Source organism: Alosa alosa, chromosome 12 (assembly GCF_017589495.1).
Source record: "Alosa alosa isolate M-15738 ecotype Scorff River chromosome 12, AALO_Geno_1.1, whole genome shotgun sequence".
Taxonomy (NCBI): Eukaryota; Metazoa; Chordata; class Actinopteri; order Clupeiformes; family Clupeidae; genus Alosa; species Alosa alosa.
This window is the reverse complement of record NC_063200.1, coordinates 12,122,140-12,141,107: the sequence shown is the minus strand read 5'-3', so window position 1 is coordinate 12,141,107 and position 18,968 is coordinate 12,122,140. Positions and strand designations below refer to the sequence as shown.

Genomic DNA, 18,968 nt, shown 5'->3' with positions numbered 1-18,968 from the left:
GTTGGTCTGGAAAGGAGCCCAATGACGCCCGTTTCCAAATCACCAAAAACCCAGGAAAGTGTGTTTTCTTTGGAACTGAGTAAACAGCTGCATTTAAAAACCTTTGTCTACAAGAAACATATGTTTGCTGCACTTCTGAACAATTCAGTAAGACTTTAATGCACACATTTAAGTTTATTTATCACAGCAGTAATTTCACTGCTGGTTATGCCTTCCGTTTTTCGGAAACGGACACCAATGGGCTTCCACAGTTCTCTATATCACGGTATCTTGGTTTGATAATAAAACCTGGCTAAAATTTGGAATTGGGTTTTGGGTCTAGTAAGGACCTGTAGCTACTGGAGGTCTTTGGTTTTGGATCTGTACTCTTTTGAACCAATCTCGACAAATTATTTAAGAGTGCACCACTCTGTTGAGTCTTGGAGAGGAAATATCTGTGAACAATATATGTTATCACAACAGTGAAGGAGAGGGAATCCTTTGGATTTAGATGTTCTCTAACATATTCAGTGCTACTTTTCTGTGCTACTGCATGTTAAAACAATGGGAAGATAAATTGCCATGCCTTGCACTTGTTTGATTTTTGAAAGTAACTTTAATGATTCAGACACAAAAGCTTGTGTAACTTTACAACACCTTTTTCCGAATAGCATTTTGTCAAAAAAGCCAACAAACAAAAACAACAAAAAAAAGAAAAACAACAACAAATCCTGCTTTGGCATCAAATTCATCATTTCACTGGTTATATGCAAACCAAGAGTGGGTCACACACACATAGCGAAAGATTTGTGCTAAAGTGCACTCACCAAGTCAAGTGTTGTTATTTCTTTGTGGTGTTGGGGGGTGATGCTTTAATGATGTACTTTAGTCTTGTGTTGTGAAACAAAGCTGAGAGGTCTGTTTTGAAGCTGGACAAGCCGTTTAAGTACTGCAGGAAGCTGAGGAGAGGGCCCAGTGCTGTCCAGAAACCAAGCCATCTGTTCTCAAGTACAAGCAAGGTCGGGGTGGAGAAGCAAGTGCAGAAGTGATGGGAACCAAAGACAAACATGAGATGAACAAGAAGGAGAGAAGCAAATGGATTTAGCATTTACCACCTCCCCTCTCCACACACACACACACACACACACACACACACACACACACACACACACAAACACCAACCCCCCTACTGCAAAAAAGGCTGCTGAGTAAGTTAGAATGAATATGCCAACCGTGGTACTCTGAGTGACAGTTATTGACCCAGGGGTTGTGTGTGTTTGTGTGTGTGTGAGGGGGTGCAGTACGTCTGTATGGGAACGTGAGGTTTATTGATTATTGGCCGTGTATACGCTGGTCTCAGTGAGTTCCCAGGGCCTAACAGCTGGTCCGTTCTCCATGACACTTTGATGGACCTCACTGAGGACCTGTGGGCCTGAACGCGTAGCCGATGGCAACACTGAGACTCCACTGAACTGACCAACCGACTTTTGGCCTTTATATTTGTATATGCGACATATCTGGGAGATTGCAAGAAGAGTGTGTGTGTGTGTGTTGGAGAATGAGAGTGACATGTATGGACCCCCCCACTACGTCTAGAGGATAGCACAGCACAGCACAGCACAGCTCAATCGCAGACGTCTTCAGGATGGAGAGAGGCCCCCACCCTTACCAAGCCCATTCCACCCACCCTCTCCTCTTTTCCCACCTCTCTGAATAAATGTTTTGACTCTGGGACTGACCCGCCTCTCCGCCCACCCACCTGCATGCATGCACACACTGATCGCCGCTGCCACCCTCGCCTGACCCACCCCTCTCTGTCCCCAATGACCTTCGACCCTTGACCTCTGCAGTGAAAAGTTAGTGGGGAGGAGAGTGAACTCTCTCAGGCCAGCAACACAGAGGGTGCTGGGAAAGTGCCCTCATAGGCCGTGTGTGTGTGTGTGTGTGTGTGTGTGTGTGTGTGTGTGTGAGTGTGAGTGTGAGTGTGAGCGTGAGCGGGCCACTTGTGAATGGAAACCCCTCATGACCTTTGTCTCTGTCCACTATACCACCCGGATTCAATTGTTAGGCCAAGGGGCCCCAATCCTTTCCTACAGGGGCCACTAAATTCAGTTCAGCTCACTGTCATGCCATTCCCTCAGCCCATTTTCTTCTCTTTCTCTGCCAGCTTTCTTTCACTCCTCTGTTTTCTTTTCTGATTAGGCCTCTTTGTTTGTGTTCTCTGCCCCATTCCTATATAACCCACATCTATGCCACTGAGCCTCAGAGAAGATGCTCAGTGCCATAGATTCTGTTCAATGCTGCCACTGTTAAACTGGGGAGGCTCGACTGTCACAAGTAAGCAATAGCACAGCGTCTTTAATAGTTCCTTCTTCGGGGAAAGTGTGTTTGAAAGACTGATCTTTGTCCAGTTTAATTATTCCTTATGGCTGCATTGTTCATAAATACGTGGAAATATTTTATTTTGCAGAAGTTTATTTTCGGGGTGACCCCATAGACAGTGAGCAAAATGTCCACATTCTAACCACTTCACACAAGCACTTCAACTTCACTGAAGATGAGGAGCACAGAGAAAATATACTCCATTGCACCCTCTAGTGGTTGTAAGCGGATAGACGTGGGCTGCCCTTGTGAATGGGATGTCAGGGTGTACCATGATCAAGTGGGAAGGGAAAATAATAACCTGACTAATAATAACAGACTTCCAGTAGCCAAGGAATTGAGGCAACTGCTAGTTGTATTCAGTAGACGTGCCTGTGGAAGAATGTTAGCCAAACATCAATTTTAGAAATTACAATTTGCCTATTCACAATAGCCTACATGCAACCATGTATTACATTAGTCTACTTTCTTGAATACGTAACTGACAACGCTAGAATAGGCTCTGAAAGCCCTTGAGGACTGCCATACGTAGTTTTCATCGCAACTGTTTGTTTATAACTACAGAACCCCTCGCATATCCTGTGATACGCCCAGCAGTTAGGCTTAGGATCTTACGGAAGCTGAAATGTAAAACCCCATTGCCTCCTACTTAGCAGTTGTTGGAAAGGGGGGTAAAAGTTTTAAGGGAGACTCCTCTTTTTCCTAAAGTGCTGACGCGGACCAGGGCTGCCGTGAAACAGCCAGCTTCGCGGGGCAACAGGAATGTGCACCACCATGTTCCTTGCCGTTTTAGTGCTTGTGTCTATTTTCTCAACCTCAAAATGCTACTTTTCAGAGGAAAACTTCACCGAAGAATCAAAGATGCAGCAGCCTACTGTCGTGATTGCTATTATCGCTAGAAATGCTGCCCATTCGTTGCCGTTCTATCTCGGTGCTCTGGAGAGGCTGAACTACCCGAAAGACCGCATCTCCATTTGGTATGTGTCCATTCTCCGAGTCGTTGTTAGGAATCCGATAAGTTGCCGTGTTACTGATTGAGGGACAAAAGGATCAATTGTCCGTATAGTACACGTTGCCTCCCCTGCCTTGCATTTGTTTTCAGTCGGGGGCTACCCCTCCCCCGACACATTACGCCTGAACTAATTTTGACGTTTTAACACCTAATGTATAGTTCAATCCTTCGTTCTCTAGTTTGAAGGAAAAATAACATATTTGAAGACTAATTGATTAGGTGAGATTTCATATCGCTCTTTTGTGTCGGCTTTAGTTGAATAGCGTGTGTGTGATACCATTGTAGTGTTAATGTTACTCATTGGAAACCCCACAGCGGTTTTGGAACCCCACAGGTCTACTCTTGCTGCTAGTCTAAGGGGGGATGTGTGTGTGTGTGTGTGTGTGTGTGTGTGTGTGTGTGTGTGTGCTTTCTGGGCACTAAAAAGGGCTCACATTTATAAGAATAAAACCGATTTGCAGTCTTTTTCACTGTTACATTGTGACACATGAATCAGGCAGGTTCTTGTCCTGTCTCTATGCCATGGTCTACCCAATCCACCAAATGATAGGTTTAACTTTAGGCCATAACCCAGAGTTTCTGCCCTCAATGTGTAGATGTGGCAGCAGCAGAGTGTCATGGATGTCTTGAGAATTGGTTGACAAGTTGCTCAACTCTGTTCCATGGTCAAGGTGATGAGACGTACAGCTGTGGCCCTCTCTCTATCTCTTTCCAACTCACACACACACACACACTCACCGTTAATATCTCTCCACTTCAGGGCAGCGACAGACCACAACTCGGACAACACCACCGCCGTTCTGAGAGAGTGGCTGAGCGTCATGCAGGAGCACTACCATTACATAGAGTGGAGGCCAAAGGACAAACCCATGTGAGTTTGTCTGTGACCTCTGACCTTCCTCTGATCACCCTTAATCCTCCAGTGGGCCATTGACAGACTGGCCCTGTGTTCAGAACATCCACCAGGACGTAAAGTTCCCAGGCTATTTGTGGGCTGGGCCAGGCTGTTTAAGATGGGTAAATAGATAATTATACAAAAAGGCTTTCAAAATGTCTGATGGCTTCAGACACAGACGTTTTCCTTGCTTTAAAGCCTGATCCACTCATCGACTAGCCTGACGAGCAAGACCCACATTAAAATGTAGGGTCTGGACACTCACCGCTCGCAGTGCTCAGTCCGAGGGGCGGGATAATCGGTTGTCTTTCAAATTCCCTCTGCACGCAATAGGACAGCGCTATGAGTCCCATGCGTTTTCCCACCAGCGGAGCTAGTTGGCTAGTTCAAACTTTTGCCAACTTAAAAAAAGCTTAACGTAACGTTAAAAAGCTTCGTGTCACACTGTTCGCCAGCAGCAACATCCATCTTCTTTGTTTTCAAGTAGCAGGGAATTCAAGCCAAACCGTTGCAACTCTGCCATCAATCATTATGTTAGGCCCGCCTAACGACTCTATACACGATTTGATTGGCCTGATAGAAGTTTAATTTTTGGAGCTCACAAGCCAACGGAGAGTTGCTAGACTAGCCCTGGCAGCAAATGTAGGGTGCGTCTAGATTTCTAGGCTACTCATCGACTACACAGGGCACTGTATGACGAATAACCAACATATTCGGTTTTTAATGCAATAAGTAGTGACTTAGTCGATGTTCTGTACACAGGGGCTGTGTGTAAATGGTAGAGCTATAATGCTTACAGTGCCAGGATTCTGCTCTGCTCCCCTTAGAGTGCACATACATGTTACTTTGCAGGAGAAAATGGAGATATGTCCTGGAAGTGAGTAAATGCAGAATGCATCTGAAGTACAAGGCACATTAAGGGCCTTTTAAATTATTACAAAGCAGTGTACTTTTTGGTAAGACTTCCACTTTTTTTTTTTAACAGGACAAATTAACAAATCGAACCAACTCTTCACATGCATTCCAGTGAATTCCATTTGTGGTGGTTGGTTTGCAGAATTCACTTGAATACAACAGTTTTTAACAATTAGCCCAGTGTGGTTATGATGATGCTAACCAGATTTAAGCACAATTTAGTACAACCTGGAAAATCATTGTGTGGTGGTCAATGTTGATATTGTGGTGGGCCGCCACAAATAAGTCAATGTATGGGAAACACTGCATTGGATATGCCCTTGAACTCAAAGAGCAGCTGACTAATAAACTAGCACTCCTGTAAGGCAACTTCTTGGCACTTGGGCATAGATGAATAAATGTAGATGTGGATGCAGGGATAAACCTGGTCTTGTCTTCTCAAGGGCAGGCAGCAAAAAGGCAGGCCCTAGTCTTCTCAAGGGCAGGCAGCTGTTTTGAGGTATTATCTGTGCTTGTGTCGTTAAGGGGATGTCCACATGTAATGAGTACCAGATCTTAGGATTGTGCACACAAATTGAACAGATCAATGGTAATTACACACAAAACTTCTGGCTTACGTGGCGTTTTGGGGTTGAAATTCATGTTTACTTCTTCAGACCCACTTCTGAAATTCATGTTTACTTCTTCAGCCCCCCCGACTTCGACCCACTTTTCTCTTCTGTCAACTAACATAATCCATCCCAGTTGGAGTTGGAGAAAACAAAGCTGCCATGTTTTGGCATCTGCAACATTCCATTTATTCAGAATGTGAATCTGGTATCAGTCCATTTGGGTTTGATGATGGAGCATTGTTCAACCAACACAGGGAAAGAAGATGCCTCTGCATGCAACTGGATAGACCCAACCAAGCAGAGCAACAGAATATGGGAATTCTGTAGGGAGAACAGAACAGCCTAAAACACCCTTTTTACCAAATGCCGTTTTGCATTGTCAATATCTTGTATTATCTACAGATGCGACAGCGAAATCTAAACATCTAGTTTCTCTAGCTACAGCCTTTTTGTTTTAAACCAAATCAACTCAAGCGTGCTCAAGTGACATGAATGACAAGGAACTGTCATTCATGTCTATGGTTCTGGCATAGAGACTTCTCAATGAAGCAACTCCAGACCGAATTTCCCGAATTCAAATGTTGAGGGCAGGAAAGATAAATCATTTTCCAGTACTGTGATTAGCTAACGAGACGACAAGGCTACACCCAGCCAGCTGAATCAGCTGCCCTAGAGGCCTGTGAGGCCACGTTAGGTAGGGAGCTCGCGGGGAAGGAGGCAGAGTGAGTGAGATCACTTCTGAGAGGTCAACAAACCTGTGCTCCAGGGCGCGACTTTCACTCTGCACTCTCTTCAACACGAGCCATGGTGAAGCATGTCTGAACATGTTTCCATGGGCTTCAAGCAGCTCTTTTGCAAAATGGTGTGTGTGTGTGTGCGTGCGTGTGTTGGGTGATGCACACATACCTATAGTCGGTATATGGTATGTCACACTTTGAATTGTACATTGATTTGTGTGTGTGTGTGTGTATCCCTGTGTGTTTGGACAGAGCCTACCCTGGTGAGCTGGGGCCCAAGCACTGGCCGAACGGCCGATATGAGTACCTGATGAAGCTGAAGCAGGGTGCCCTCACCTTCGCTAAGAAGCGCTGGGCCGACTACATCCTGGTACAGCTACAACACACTCTACCTACTTCACAATAGCTGTTTTCAGACATAGGTGTAAGTCTGCATGTTCTGCGGATAGCAAGCGGGTGGGCCGTATATCTGAACAACATATCCCGACATTTGGAACTCCGAACTTAGGCGGGCTCTTACAGTAATCCTCTCCTAGTATTTCAACACTCTCTACCTACTTCACAATGATACTTCGAAATGAAAGTCTTCCTCTCCTTGCTTTGTCTGGATTTTCAGTGAAACAAAACTGGACGCTCAGTTGGCTATGTTTTTTTTTTTTTTTACTTGTGTAATCTCAAATGTAACAGAAATGTGTTTGTTTATCTGGATGTGTTAGATGGTGTCTCCTTTTTTACAAGATTGGCTCTTAAGACAAATGGTGCTACCTTGGATTTATTGTATGAGCATATTTAGACTGAAAGATCCTGTGCTGGTGTTTTTCATTTAATCCTGTTGCTCGTGGAAATTAATTACTCAATATTGGAGAGACTAATTTGAGGAAGACAGTGCTTTAGGAATTGCGAAAATGGACAAAAATCATTACAGAAGAGGTCATACAAGTATATTTTTTAAATCAAGGTTTTATTAATAAAGGAGAAGTGACCGGAAAGGCCAGTTATACTGGTCACAATTGACAGAATGTAGCCACAATTTATTGAAATGTCCTAATTTGATCAAGTTTGATACCTTTGATGTGGTGCTGCAGTATGCTGACACAGACAACATCCTGACCAACCCGGAGACTCTAAATCTGCTGATGGCCGAGAACAAGTCCGTCATTGCCCCCATGCTGGACTCTCAGAGCGCGTACTCCAACTTCTGGTGCGGCATCACCCCACAGGTGAGAACGCCTACTGTGCCAGTGGCAGAGTGGAATGCAGACTAACCAATGTGTGGCTCTAATAAACATCTTTTATACTCGTGTCCGACTTATACATACTTTAAACCTGCAGTTGGCAAGTCTGACAGATTAAGGGGACTTAGCCAAATTTTTTAATGATTACAACTCTCATGCCCCTCCCCCACTACCACCGAGCACCCTTTCATCGAGTTTGTGCTCATCAGTGCGCACCAGACTGCATCAGACTGTGATTGACAGTCAGATTTCACACAGCCCTGCTCTGATTGGTCCAGAAGAACCAGGAGCTGTGGATTTTTGCAAAACAAATAACAGGGTCTAGGTGGAGGTAGAAGTGCGGGCTTTTTTCTAAAACCGGCTGATTTATGTTGAAGCTGTTGGTGTCGGTTTCAGTGAATATGATCAAAAAATCTTGCCAACTGCAGCTTTAATTGGTTGATCAAGGCATTTTTTAATTCTACACAGAGAGTGCCTTCAATTTAAAGTGGTAAAACATGTAAAACATCCTGCAGCAGGTGTTTCAGATAAAGGGTTTTTCTCCTGACTGGCAGCGTGTTTCTTAGTAGGACACCAGGCCTTCGCCAGATGAGGTCAGATTCCATCTGTGTAACACCCATCCAGTGGACATACACAAGACTTTCAGAGTCTAAAACATTTCTGTGTTTCCCGTGTATGGTGTGGTTCTCATATGCCTTATATTTCTATATTTATCATAGTTCTGCCTCTTATATTCATGTGGTTCTCATATTCCTGTCCTTTATATTGCGGTTCTCATATCTCTGTCCTTTATATTGCGGTTCTCATATCTCTGTCCTTTATATTGCGGTTCTCATATCCCTGTCCTTTATATTGCGGTTCTCATATCCCTGTCCTTTATATTATGGTTCTCATATCCCTGTCTCTTTTATTCCTAAGGTTCTTATGTTCTTGTGTCTCATACTGCTGTGCTTTTTCGGTTCCTGATTGTCTGATATTCCTGTGGAACTTGTGTTCCTGTTGTTCTCAGGGATACTACCGGCGCACGGCGGAGTACTTCCCTACCAAGCATCGCCACCGGCAGGGCTGCTACCCGGTTCCCATGGTGCACTCCACCGTCCTGCTGGACCTGCGGAAGGAGGGCACCAAGAAGCTGGCCTTCCACCCTCCGCACAAAGACTACTCCTGGCCCTTCGATGATATCATCGTCTTTGCCTTCTCCTGTCGGGCCTCTGGTATGATGCATCCTTTAAAAGTAAAGTGAAGTAAAGGAAAGTAAAGTACAGGCAAGGCAAGGCAAGGAAAGCGTATTTTGCAGATGCTTTTATCCAAAGCGACACAGACTTGCAAAGGCCAACCGTCACAACAATGTTACCGCTGTTCCACCCTCTGATACATACATGGCAGTAACCGTGATCTAAGTTGAAACTCCGATAATAGCACTCAAGGTTATTACGATGCAGATTGTAGTGCTTTCCCTGAGCCATTGTTACTCAGATATGAGGATCTGCCAAGAGTATGCAGTTACGTTCAAAAGCAGCCACTAAAGCAAAAATAAGCAAGCGACAACAGAGAACAGAAAGTTGGAATTGAGGTCCATGATTAAGGAACACTGGAATGCTATGTGCTACATGAAATGTTGTGGGCTTTGACAAAGGCTTTGACTTTGTTATGGTTCAAACTTATTATGACATGTAATAGTACATGCCATGAGGAATCACATTTTTTCTTGTGACTGTCTAATTCTTGAAATCCTAGCCTTAATCCCATCTAAATCTGAAATCTATATCCTGAAAATCTATACCTATATATGTGTAAAGATACAGTATATGTTGTAAGTCGCTTTAGATAAAGACAGCTGCTGAGCAAATGCAACCAAACTGGACTGTATGTCCAGGACATTAGACATTAGCCACTAATCCTCCAGTTTGGTGTGTCTGAACAGAGGTCCAGATGTACATCTGCAACAAGGAGCGCTATGGCTACCTGAACGTGCCGGCCAAGCCCCACCAGACGGTGGAAGACGACCGAATCAACTTCGTTCATCTCTACCAGGAGTCCCTGAGTCAGTATCCCTCTTTGTAAACCGTCTCCTTTCTCAGACTGTAATTTCCCAACTATTACCTGCGGCTTATACATTGGTTCTGCAAAATTTCTTCAGCTATGAGGTTAATACACGGGGGCAGTTAATATGGTACTAATATGGTTTTGTTTCTTTTTTAACTTGCATAAAACACTGTCCTACAGTTTATACACAATGCGGCTAATACACAGGAAATTGCTGTAAAGTGCTATCTCTCTGTGTTCACAACATACATGAGTTAAACTGCTTAAGATACATGTTTACATGGATATCTGTATTAACAATATCCATAATATGCTGACAAACAGGATGTTATTTCAAGATTATGTGCATATAATTATTTCAAGATTATGTGCATATTTTACACATTGTACATTTTAATCAGGCAAGTCTTAACAGTCTTTATACTTGATCTTAGAAGAGCTTTAAATGCTCCATCATACTTGTGGTTTCTGCCGCGGTCGTAAAAGCCTGATAGGGTCTTATAAACTGCCACCCAGATAGACTAAACTGCACCATAGAGGCAGATTAAATGTTACATCAGACTATTTGAGAGGGACTGAATATCCCTGTGTGTAAGTAAATAATGTGTGTGTGGAGTGCTTGTTGAAGATGTCTGTTTGTCCTCCAGTTGACGGGCCTCCCATGTACCACTCGGGCTTCATCCACCAGGAGCTCAAACAGACGGACCTCATGGGCTTTGACGAGGTGAGAGCATTATGACTATGCGGCATGGGGTCTGGGTGGAGGTAGGAGGTTGACGAGGTGGGAGCACTATGTGGGATGGGGTCTGGGTGGAGGTTGACGAGGTGAGAGCACTATGCGGCATGGGGTCTGGGTGGAGGTTGACGAGGTGAGAGCACTATGCGGCATGGGGTCTGGGTGGAGGTTGACGAGGTGAGAGCACTATGACTATGCAGCATGGGGTCTGGGTGGAGGTAGGAGGTTGACGAGGTGAGAGCACTATAACTATGCGGCATGGGATCTGGGTGGAGGTAGTCGCTGGGACTCTGCATTAGGGCTGTGTACATGTATATTTTCCAGGGTTTGCTGCCATGTGTGTGTGTCTGCCTGTGTGTGTGTGTGTGTGTGTGGGTGGAGGTAGGAGGTTGACGAGATGAGAGCACTATAACTATGCGGCATGGGATCTGGGTGGGGGTAGTCGCTGGGACTCTGCATTAGGGCTGTGTACATGTATATTTTCCAGGGTTTGCTGCTATGTGTGTGTGTCTGCCTGTGTGTGTGTGTGTGTGTGTGTGTGTGTGTGTACTGTTGTATACCCTTGTCATGTTAGTAGCAAAACTGTGTGTTTTGCCTTATGCATATTTTGGATATCTTGGGCTTGAATGTCCTGGTCTTGCACATACCGTTGCTTTTATAGTTTAGCTATCTGTATTTCCCCAACTGTATGCTTTTTAAGATGTGTAATGGATGGTACACGCTTTGTTCTTTGTTCTCATTGCTGATAAACCCAGACAGAAGCATCTTAACCTTTTTAACAGCTCATAATGCCATGGAGGTGAAAGGGTTCAACGCTGCACTAAAAATGTCCTGAATGGGACCAAAATCATTACGACGACACCCAAAGTTAATTTTCGAAAGCCATCAATAGCCAATCAATAGCTTTGATCAGCAGTGAGAGGATCGTTCTTGTCACATAAAAAAAATCTCCCCCCTCATGGACTAAGTCGTAAAAGTAAATCGTTAAAGTGATCAATAGCTGATCGATTGGATCTTTTGTCCACTGGTTCCCGTGTAGATCTACCTGATTAACCTGCAGAGGCGTCCGGAGCGGCGAGAGAGGATGTTGTGGTCACTGTACGAGCTGGAAATCAATGCTAAAGTGGTGGACGCAGTGGACGGAGGGTAAGGTCTGCCTTATCTGGCCTCTGCTCGATACACACTCAGTCTTGGAGTCGGCAGAGAAAAAGGTGCCCAGCAACATGAAAACATCCTGCAGACATTTTGACATTCACATGAGTGGATCCACTAGAAATGTTTGATATCAAACACGCGTGGATCCACTATTTGTTTTTGACATCCACATGAATGGATCCACTAGAAAGTTCTGTGCATTCAGAACTATTACTACTATTTCTGGAAATAAAGGTTCTCTACAACATGAATGCATCCACATAAATCACATTGGGACCAAAACCATTTAATTTGTTTACTAAAAGTTCCTGGAAAGGGCCTGAAAACCGATAACCGTGTGTGTGTGTGGGTGAGAGACTGTGTGTGTGTGTGTGTGTGTGTGTGATTCTGTCATACTGAGTACACATGTGTGATTGGTTCTTGTGTTTGTGTGTGTATGCATGTGTGTATATGTGATTGCACTCATTTGGCGGAGTGAGAGAGTGTGTGTCCGATTGAACGTACTGTGTGTGTATATTTTATTCTGTGTGTGTGTGTGTGTGTGTGTGTGTGTGTGTGTGTGTGTGTGTGTCCATCCTCTGTAGAGCTCTGAACAGCAGTGACATTAAGCTCCTGGGAGTGAATCTGTTGCCAGGGTACTATGACCCCTTCTCTGGCCGCACCCTCACTAAAGGAGAGGTGGGCTGCTTCCTCAGCCACTACTACATCTGGAAGGAGGTGAGACACACACACACACACACACACACACACCACTTAATCTCCACTCTGTCACCACCTTTTTACCTTAATTCTTTCATCTCTCTCTGTCGATCTGTTTGCCATTTTGAGTGTCTCTCTCTGACTCTTTGGCATATATGTTTAGTCATAATGCAAAGCACTTGGTCTGTAATCATCTGTCCAGGGCTTGTATTAAGGTATTAGTGAGCTCTCCCTGATTCCCTGATTGCAAGTGTGTGATGCTTCTGCTATTCCGGAACCAGCTAGTCACCTTAAATTCTTCCTTCTGTAAGTGTGTGTTCCGGTATTTGCTGCATGACACAATGTGTGAGACACCGGTGGTACCAGCACTGTGTTTGATGCTAAGATGTCTGCCTTCTCTCCTTTATCGCTCTCTCTCTCTCTCTCTCTCTCTCTCTCTCTCTCTCTACCTCAGATGGTGGACAATCAGATGGACAAGGCTCTGATCTTCGAGGACGACGTGCGTTTCCAGGGAAACTTCAAGCGACGTCTCCTGCGTCTCATGGACGAGGTGGAGAAGGTGGAGCTGGACTGGGACATCATGTGAGTCCGTCACTATGGCGACGCCCGCATCATTGTGTGGGGGCGGAGGGTGGACGAGGGTGGGAGGGGGTCTTTTATGTAATGCTATCACTGCTGTGATAAAGATAGACGGATAAAGATGGATGACAGGAAGACAAAGAGAGAGGGAGAGGGAGAGAGAGGGTGCAGTGAAGTGTGGAAACAGTCTTCCCAGAACTAGAGCGCCCTCTTGTGGGCGATGGACTGGAATGCCGCTCTCTTCTGAGAAACTGATGTGTTAGTTTTAACATTGCACTGTATGTATTTATGTGACAAGATAATCAAATCAATATCAGATGACAATCAAATGTGTAACAACACTATACTACATGCCTTAATGCTGAATCACTGCAGTATACCTTAATGATAATATTCTATACATACAAATATACACACATACTGAATCACTGCAGTATACCATATTGATAATATTCAATAACACTTTACTTGAAGGTATCTACTTGAAGGTATCTAACCCCAACTTGTCATGCGTTTTATAATGCAAGTCGCTTTAGATAAAAGCATCTGCTGTGTAACTAGACAACCATAACCAATCTGTGAGTGTGTGCTATTATAGTTTGTGGTGTGTTAATGGTCATTGTTTGTTCCCATGTACAAAAACTATAATCACAACCACACTGTGTGCCATTCTAGTTTGTGTTGTATTAACGGATGCTGTTACATGGCTTGGGCCCGTGCACAGATAGCTATAACCAACCATAGAGTGAGTGTGTGTGGTTCTAGTTTGTGTTGTTTTAACGGATGCCATTACATAGCGTGGGCCCGTGCACTGATAACTATAACCATAGCCTTGCTGTGAGTGTGTGCGGTTCTAGTTTGTGTTGTTTTAACGGCTGGCGTAACGTTGGCGTTTGGGCCCGTGCACTGATAACTATAACCATAGCCTTGCTGTGAGTGTGTGCGGTTCTAGTTTGTGTTGTTTTAACGGCTGGTGTAACGTTGGCGTTTGGGCCCGTGCACTGATAACTATAACCATAGCCTTGCTATGAGTGTTTGCGGTTCTAGTTTGTGTTGTTTTAACGGCTGGCGTAACCTTGGCGTTTGGTCCCGTGCACAGATACCTGGGCCGTAAGCAGGTGAAGCCGGAGGACGAGGAGGTGGTGGAGAACGTGCGTAACTTGGTCGTGGCTGGCTACTCCTACTGGACACTCTCCTACGCCATCTCCCTGCAGGGGGCCCAGAAGCTCATCAACGCAGAGCCGCTGTCCAAGATGATGCCTGTCGACGAGTTCTTGCCCATCATGTACGACAAGCACCCAAAGTAAGTGTTGTGGTGAGCCAGCCCAGTGCTGGTCAGCAGACACACACACACACACATACACATACATTCTCACACATACACATTGTCATATAGTTGACAAAGTAAGTGTTGTGGTGAGCCAGCCCAGCGCTGGTCAGCAGACACACACACACACACACACACACACACACACACACACACACACACACACACACACATTATCACACATACTCACACACATACACACACATTGTCACATATAGTATGAAATCACACGTGTCGCGGAAGGACTGTATCATTGAGTTTTGGATAAGCCTGCAGTGTGTGCATACTCTCTAGCCAGGACCCAAACAAAGAGACCGTGAGTTATAGGACCTATCATCACACTCCCCAAGCACCGTTATAATGTGGTCGCTTTCTACTCCAAGTTTTAAGGTGATTTTGACTGTGGTTAAATTGGGCTGTGTCCTCTCTAGAAATAGCTCCCGCACCGTAGATCCGGTCATTTTGGGAAGCGTGCCGTTGGTTAAGGCATGCTTATTCTCACCTCGTTGTTGGCTGGTATGTGTGTGTGTGTGTGTGTGTGTGTCTGTGTGTGTGTTTATGTGTGTGTTTGTTAGAGACTGGAAGTCTGGAATTTTCTTCCTTGCATTTGAGAGGGAAAAGGCCAATGCCTCAGGTCCTGCCGGCAGGCACATATTCTACCCTCACATCAAGGAAATGTCATGCATACAAAACAAGGTGTGTGTGTGTGTGTATGTGTGTGTGTGTGTGTGTGTTAGTGTGTGTGTGTGTGTGTATGTGTGTGTGTTAATGTGTGTGTGTGTGTGTGTGCACTTGGCTAACTGCCACCACATTTCCCATTCTAGTCCCCCTCTGTGGTTGTCTGTGCTGCGTTCTGCTTCATTTCCTCAGCCAAGACACTCTAAAGCCGGGAAGTGGGAGAGGACAGTGAAGAAAGGAGAAAAAGGAGAGATAGAGACACAGCAAGAAGGGTGGAGACAAATAGAGAGACAGAGCAAGAAAAAAGGAGGGAAAGATAGGGTAGTAGGAAGAGGGAGAGAGAGGGAGAGAGAGAAGGGGGGAGGGCTGAGTGAAGCATCTGCATTTTATTTCACTGATTCACTTTTTCCAGCATGTTCTGCGTCACTTCGCTGTTGGAAACCGTACCAGCCATCCAGGCAACTTTATCGAAACGGCTCCCCACTCGAGGGCCAGCAAGCGGCCGTGATCTGCTTCCACTGCTCACCGCATTCCAATGAAGCTAATAGCGCTATTATGTGGGTCAGGATTTATACTCCGATTGAGGGAACTCAGGGCCTTTAGTGGGAATCAATGGGAGTTCTAAAGTTAGCTATGCCCATGAGGTGCTCCATGACTTCCATGTTATGAGCTGCTCAGTGATCTACAAACATATAGAATTATGCAGCAGGATGGAGTCTATCGAAACTATCTAAAAATCATGCATAAGCCTTTCAAAGCTTGCCACAGTAGCCCAGATGGCAATATGCCAGTAGCAGAGTTGGCACTGATAAAAAAAGCTTGCTAATATGCTAGCTGCTGTCAACACTGTTGATGATGTTGTGCTATGAAGGCTTTTCCTCCATACATGTTTTCAGTGGTGTGTCCAGTAAGTGGACCACAGAACTGCCCAGTGCATAGCCTGGATGTCTAGTGGGAATGACAAGTGTGTGTATCTTTCCTTAATATGACCATATGCAGGGTAGGAATTTCACGGTGGCCACGATGGCCATGGCCGTCATTGCCCCTTGCGTTGGCCATGATGCCCCTTTGAAAATCAGAGGTTTACAGGCCACTGTGGCCTTGGTGCCCCCTTCTTTCAATATTCTGGTTTGTGTCCGACTGATAGCGCATTTTATTAGCCAATGGCCTGTCAAAATAATCTTAGCATTCACAGCGCAAATTAATTTAGTCTTTTACGCAGTGGAGAAAGCACTGCAAGAAAGCAAGTACGTCCAAATTCACCCATTCTTCTCAGTTGAACTACTCGCGAAGTAGGCTACTCATCATACAGACATCACAAGTATCACATCACATGAAAGAGCTTTTTCTCAGCTTCTAAACGATGTTAGCCGCTAATTGCTGTGGTGAATGGTTTACGAAAGTAAATAATGATTAAATTGAATCATAAATTCTAGGTTCTGTGCCTATCTCCCTACCCATTCATCTTGGTGGAACACTTCACGAACCCTTCGTTCAACACATGACAAACCATATATCAAAATAAACAGCAGACTTTACCGAACACAAAGGTATAAAGCAGTCCCCTGTACAGTAAGCCGTTCCAGAGTAATCCGTTGTTTACAAACACATACCTCAGAAAGTGGCAAATTGTTTCATCGTGTTCCTCTAACGATTGCATATCAGAATGAAACCAGTGGAGTTTTGGTCAACGATTTGCCCATTACTCACTATCTCTCTGTCTCTCTCTCTCAGTGAGGCCTACAAGTCCCAGTTCCCCAACCGTAATCTGCAGGCCTACTCCACACGCCCCCTGCTGGTCCAGCCTGCGCAGTATGCCGGCGACCCAGACTGGGTGAGCGACACGGAGACGTCCACGCTGTGGGACGACGACGCGGTGCGGACCGACTGGAGGGGCTCGCACAAGACGCTGAAGGGGAACCCTCAGGCCGGACTGCACAGCGCCTACAAGGACGAACTGTGAGGGGCGAGGGGGACCCCAACATCTCTAGACATCCCCAAAATGAGCCTCTGTTCCAAATGAGATACTAACTTAATGTCCCAGAGTTGAAGGCCAGTTTAGAGTCACAGACTGATGTACCACTGTTAGGACCGGTGCATCAGTCTGGCCTGGTTTGTGGGGTTGGACTTGTGTTCCTTAAATGGAGAGCTGGGGTGAGTTTGGGTGAGTGTGGGGTGAAAGAATGGAGGGATGGACTTTGCACCTGAGACAAGATGGCTGCTGACTGAGCTGCATGCTTTTCATTGTCCACCACCAAGGAGGTGTGTCTTGGCCAGATTCTCGTAAAGCTCTCACATTTACATTTAGTCATTTGAGGTGATGCTGTACTCCAGAGCGACTTACAAAACAGTCGACAATCAAGGTAAAATGCAAGGGGACAATCTAGCTTCACTAAGCTTCTCATATGCACTGTAGAAGATGCACATGACTAATAGTTCCCTCATCTACAAAACACACACACACACACACACACACACAGTACATAATAATAATTGTATTTTTATTTTATATAGTGCCTTTCTCAAACCCAAGGTCACTTAACATAGTAGAAGAATGCTAGAAACATACACACGGTGAAACACACTTATGCTAAGCAATGTTGACCCTGGACTTACTCAGGAAAACAAACTCATCAGTTCTGAGTGAGTGCTGTGAAGGCTTTAGGGCGCATGGACTTCAAAAAAATATGTTTTTCTATTGATGTTTTGTGTTTTTAGCATGTGCGTCAAGGACACTAGGACTAGTATGAATAGATTCCATGACAACCTCCTCCTAATCATCTTCTTGCAGCCTTCTAGCTACGTTCCGTACCTTTCTAATTGGATGACAATCAAGTTTTATTGTGATCGTGTGTGTGAAGATTTGTGTGTGTGTGTGTGTGAGTGTGTGTGTATGTGTGTGAATTAATTGTTTATGATATGTTTTAGCGTTATTGCAGTTGAATATTTTTTACTGTACAGACTCTTTGTGATAATGTATAAACTAAACTATTATAGTTTGGGAGGTCTGAAGTTTTATTTAAGTGTCTATTGGAAGTTGCCTTTTGTGGTCTCACAAAGAGTAAACCACTTGGTCAATGCTTCTGCCAAGACTAAGACAAATATAGCAGATGTGGTTGTGGGAGAAATGTTCTCACTCAAGATTACTTCATCTTGGGGGCGCTGTGGCGAAAAATGGCTGCAGCGCCTGTACCACACTTGAGTTCGAGTCCGACCAGGGTCATATCCTAGGGTTAGGATCCCACCCCATCACTCTCTCCCACTCACTTCCTGTCCTGTCCAAATAAAAGCAATAAAGCCCAAAAATATACATCAAAAATGACTTCATCTGGCCTAAATGATGTAGTTTACAGTTTCTGAATCTCTACATGTAAATGCCTCTTGAATTGTGTTCTTAATCATAATAAATGATTATTGATTAAAAGTATTAGTTAACTTTCCTTCTCTAACTTCTCTCTGTCTCCCTCACTCTCTCTTACTTCCATTTCACGAGCGCACTTGTGGCACTTAAAGGTACAGTCCATAATTCCGGTGAAAGGTGATATTAGAGTAACCCCAAAAGCCAATCAAATCACACCTCTCCTTTCTGTGCTTCCAAAATCAATGTGTCGATCAGCTGAAATTGTTTACGGTTCGTTGTTTACGGTTCAGTCCGAAACACATTGTTTACTTCCCATTTCTGTTCACCAGAACTGAGAGTGCACACAGAGTGGACCGCTAGAGGGTTGTGATGAACAATTCAGTTTTTTTTTACAAAAAATGTATTGTATTGTAGGCTAGGACACACACTGTACCTTTGCATGATTTTAGTGGCATTTTCATGTTCTGAGGACATCACATGTGATCTTGAATTGCATGCCTGTCTGTGGTACTACACTGAGAAATGTGAGCATCTAGCTTGAGAAATGTGAGCGTCTATCTTGAGAAATGTGAGCGTCTATCTAGCTTCAGAAATGTGAGCATCTAGCTTTTTTGTCCAGAT

The 18,968-nt window shown here is 44.6% G+C and overlaps 1 protein-coding gene across 1 annotated transcript; it reads left to right on the top strand.

Annotated features, from left to right (window-relative positions):
* The first annotated feature begins 2,937 nt into the window (after positions 1–2,937).
* Positions 2,938–18,413, top strand: cercam (cerebral endothelial cell adhesion molecule). Its single transcript, XM_048259351.1, has 12 exons — positions 2,938–3,338; positions 4,134–4,244; positions 6,784–6,901; positions 7,617–7,751; positions 8,776–8,980; positions 9,691–9,810; positions 10,460–10,536; positions 11,588–11,694; positions 12,288–12,420; positions 12,857–12,984; positions 14,081–14,284; positions 16,721–18,413. Exons 1-12 carry the CDS (start codon positions 3,124–3,126, stop codon positions 16,947–16,949), a joined length of 1,782 nt encoding a protein of 593 aa, XP_048115308.1. The 5' UTR covers positions 2,938–3,123; the 3' UTR covers positions 16,950–18,413.
* The last annotated feature ends 555 nt before the right edge of the window (positions 18,414–18,968 follow it).

What these genes read in the sequence shown, in the direction of transcription:
- cercam (XM_048259351.1), top strand. Translation starts at nt 3,124, where the DNA reads ATGTGCACCACCATGTTCCTTGCCGTTTTAGTGCTTGTGTCTATTTTC. An exon ending in CTTCTCCTGTCGGGCCTCTG is followed by an intron (nt 8,981 to 9,690) that starts GTATGATGCATC and finishes GTGTCTGAACAG; the next exon opens with AGGTCCAGATGTACATCTGC. An exon ending in ATGTACGACAAGCACCCAAA is followed by an intron (nt 14,285 to 16,720) that starts GTAAGTGTTGTG and finishes TCTCTCTCTCAG; the next exon opens with TGAGGCCTACAAGTCCCAGT.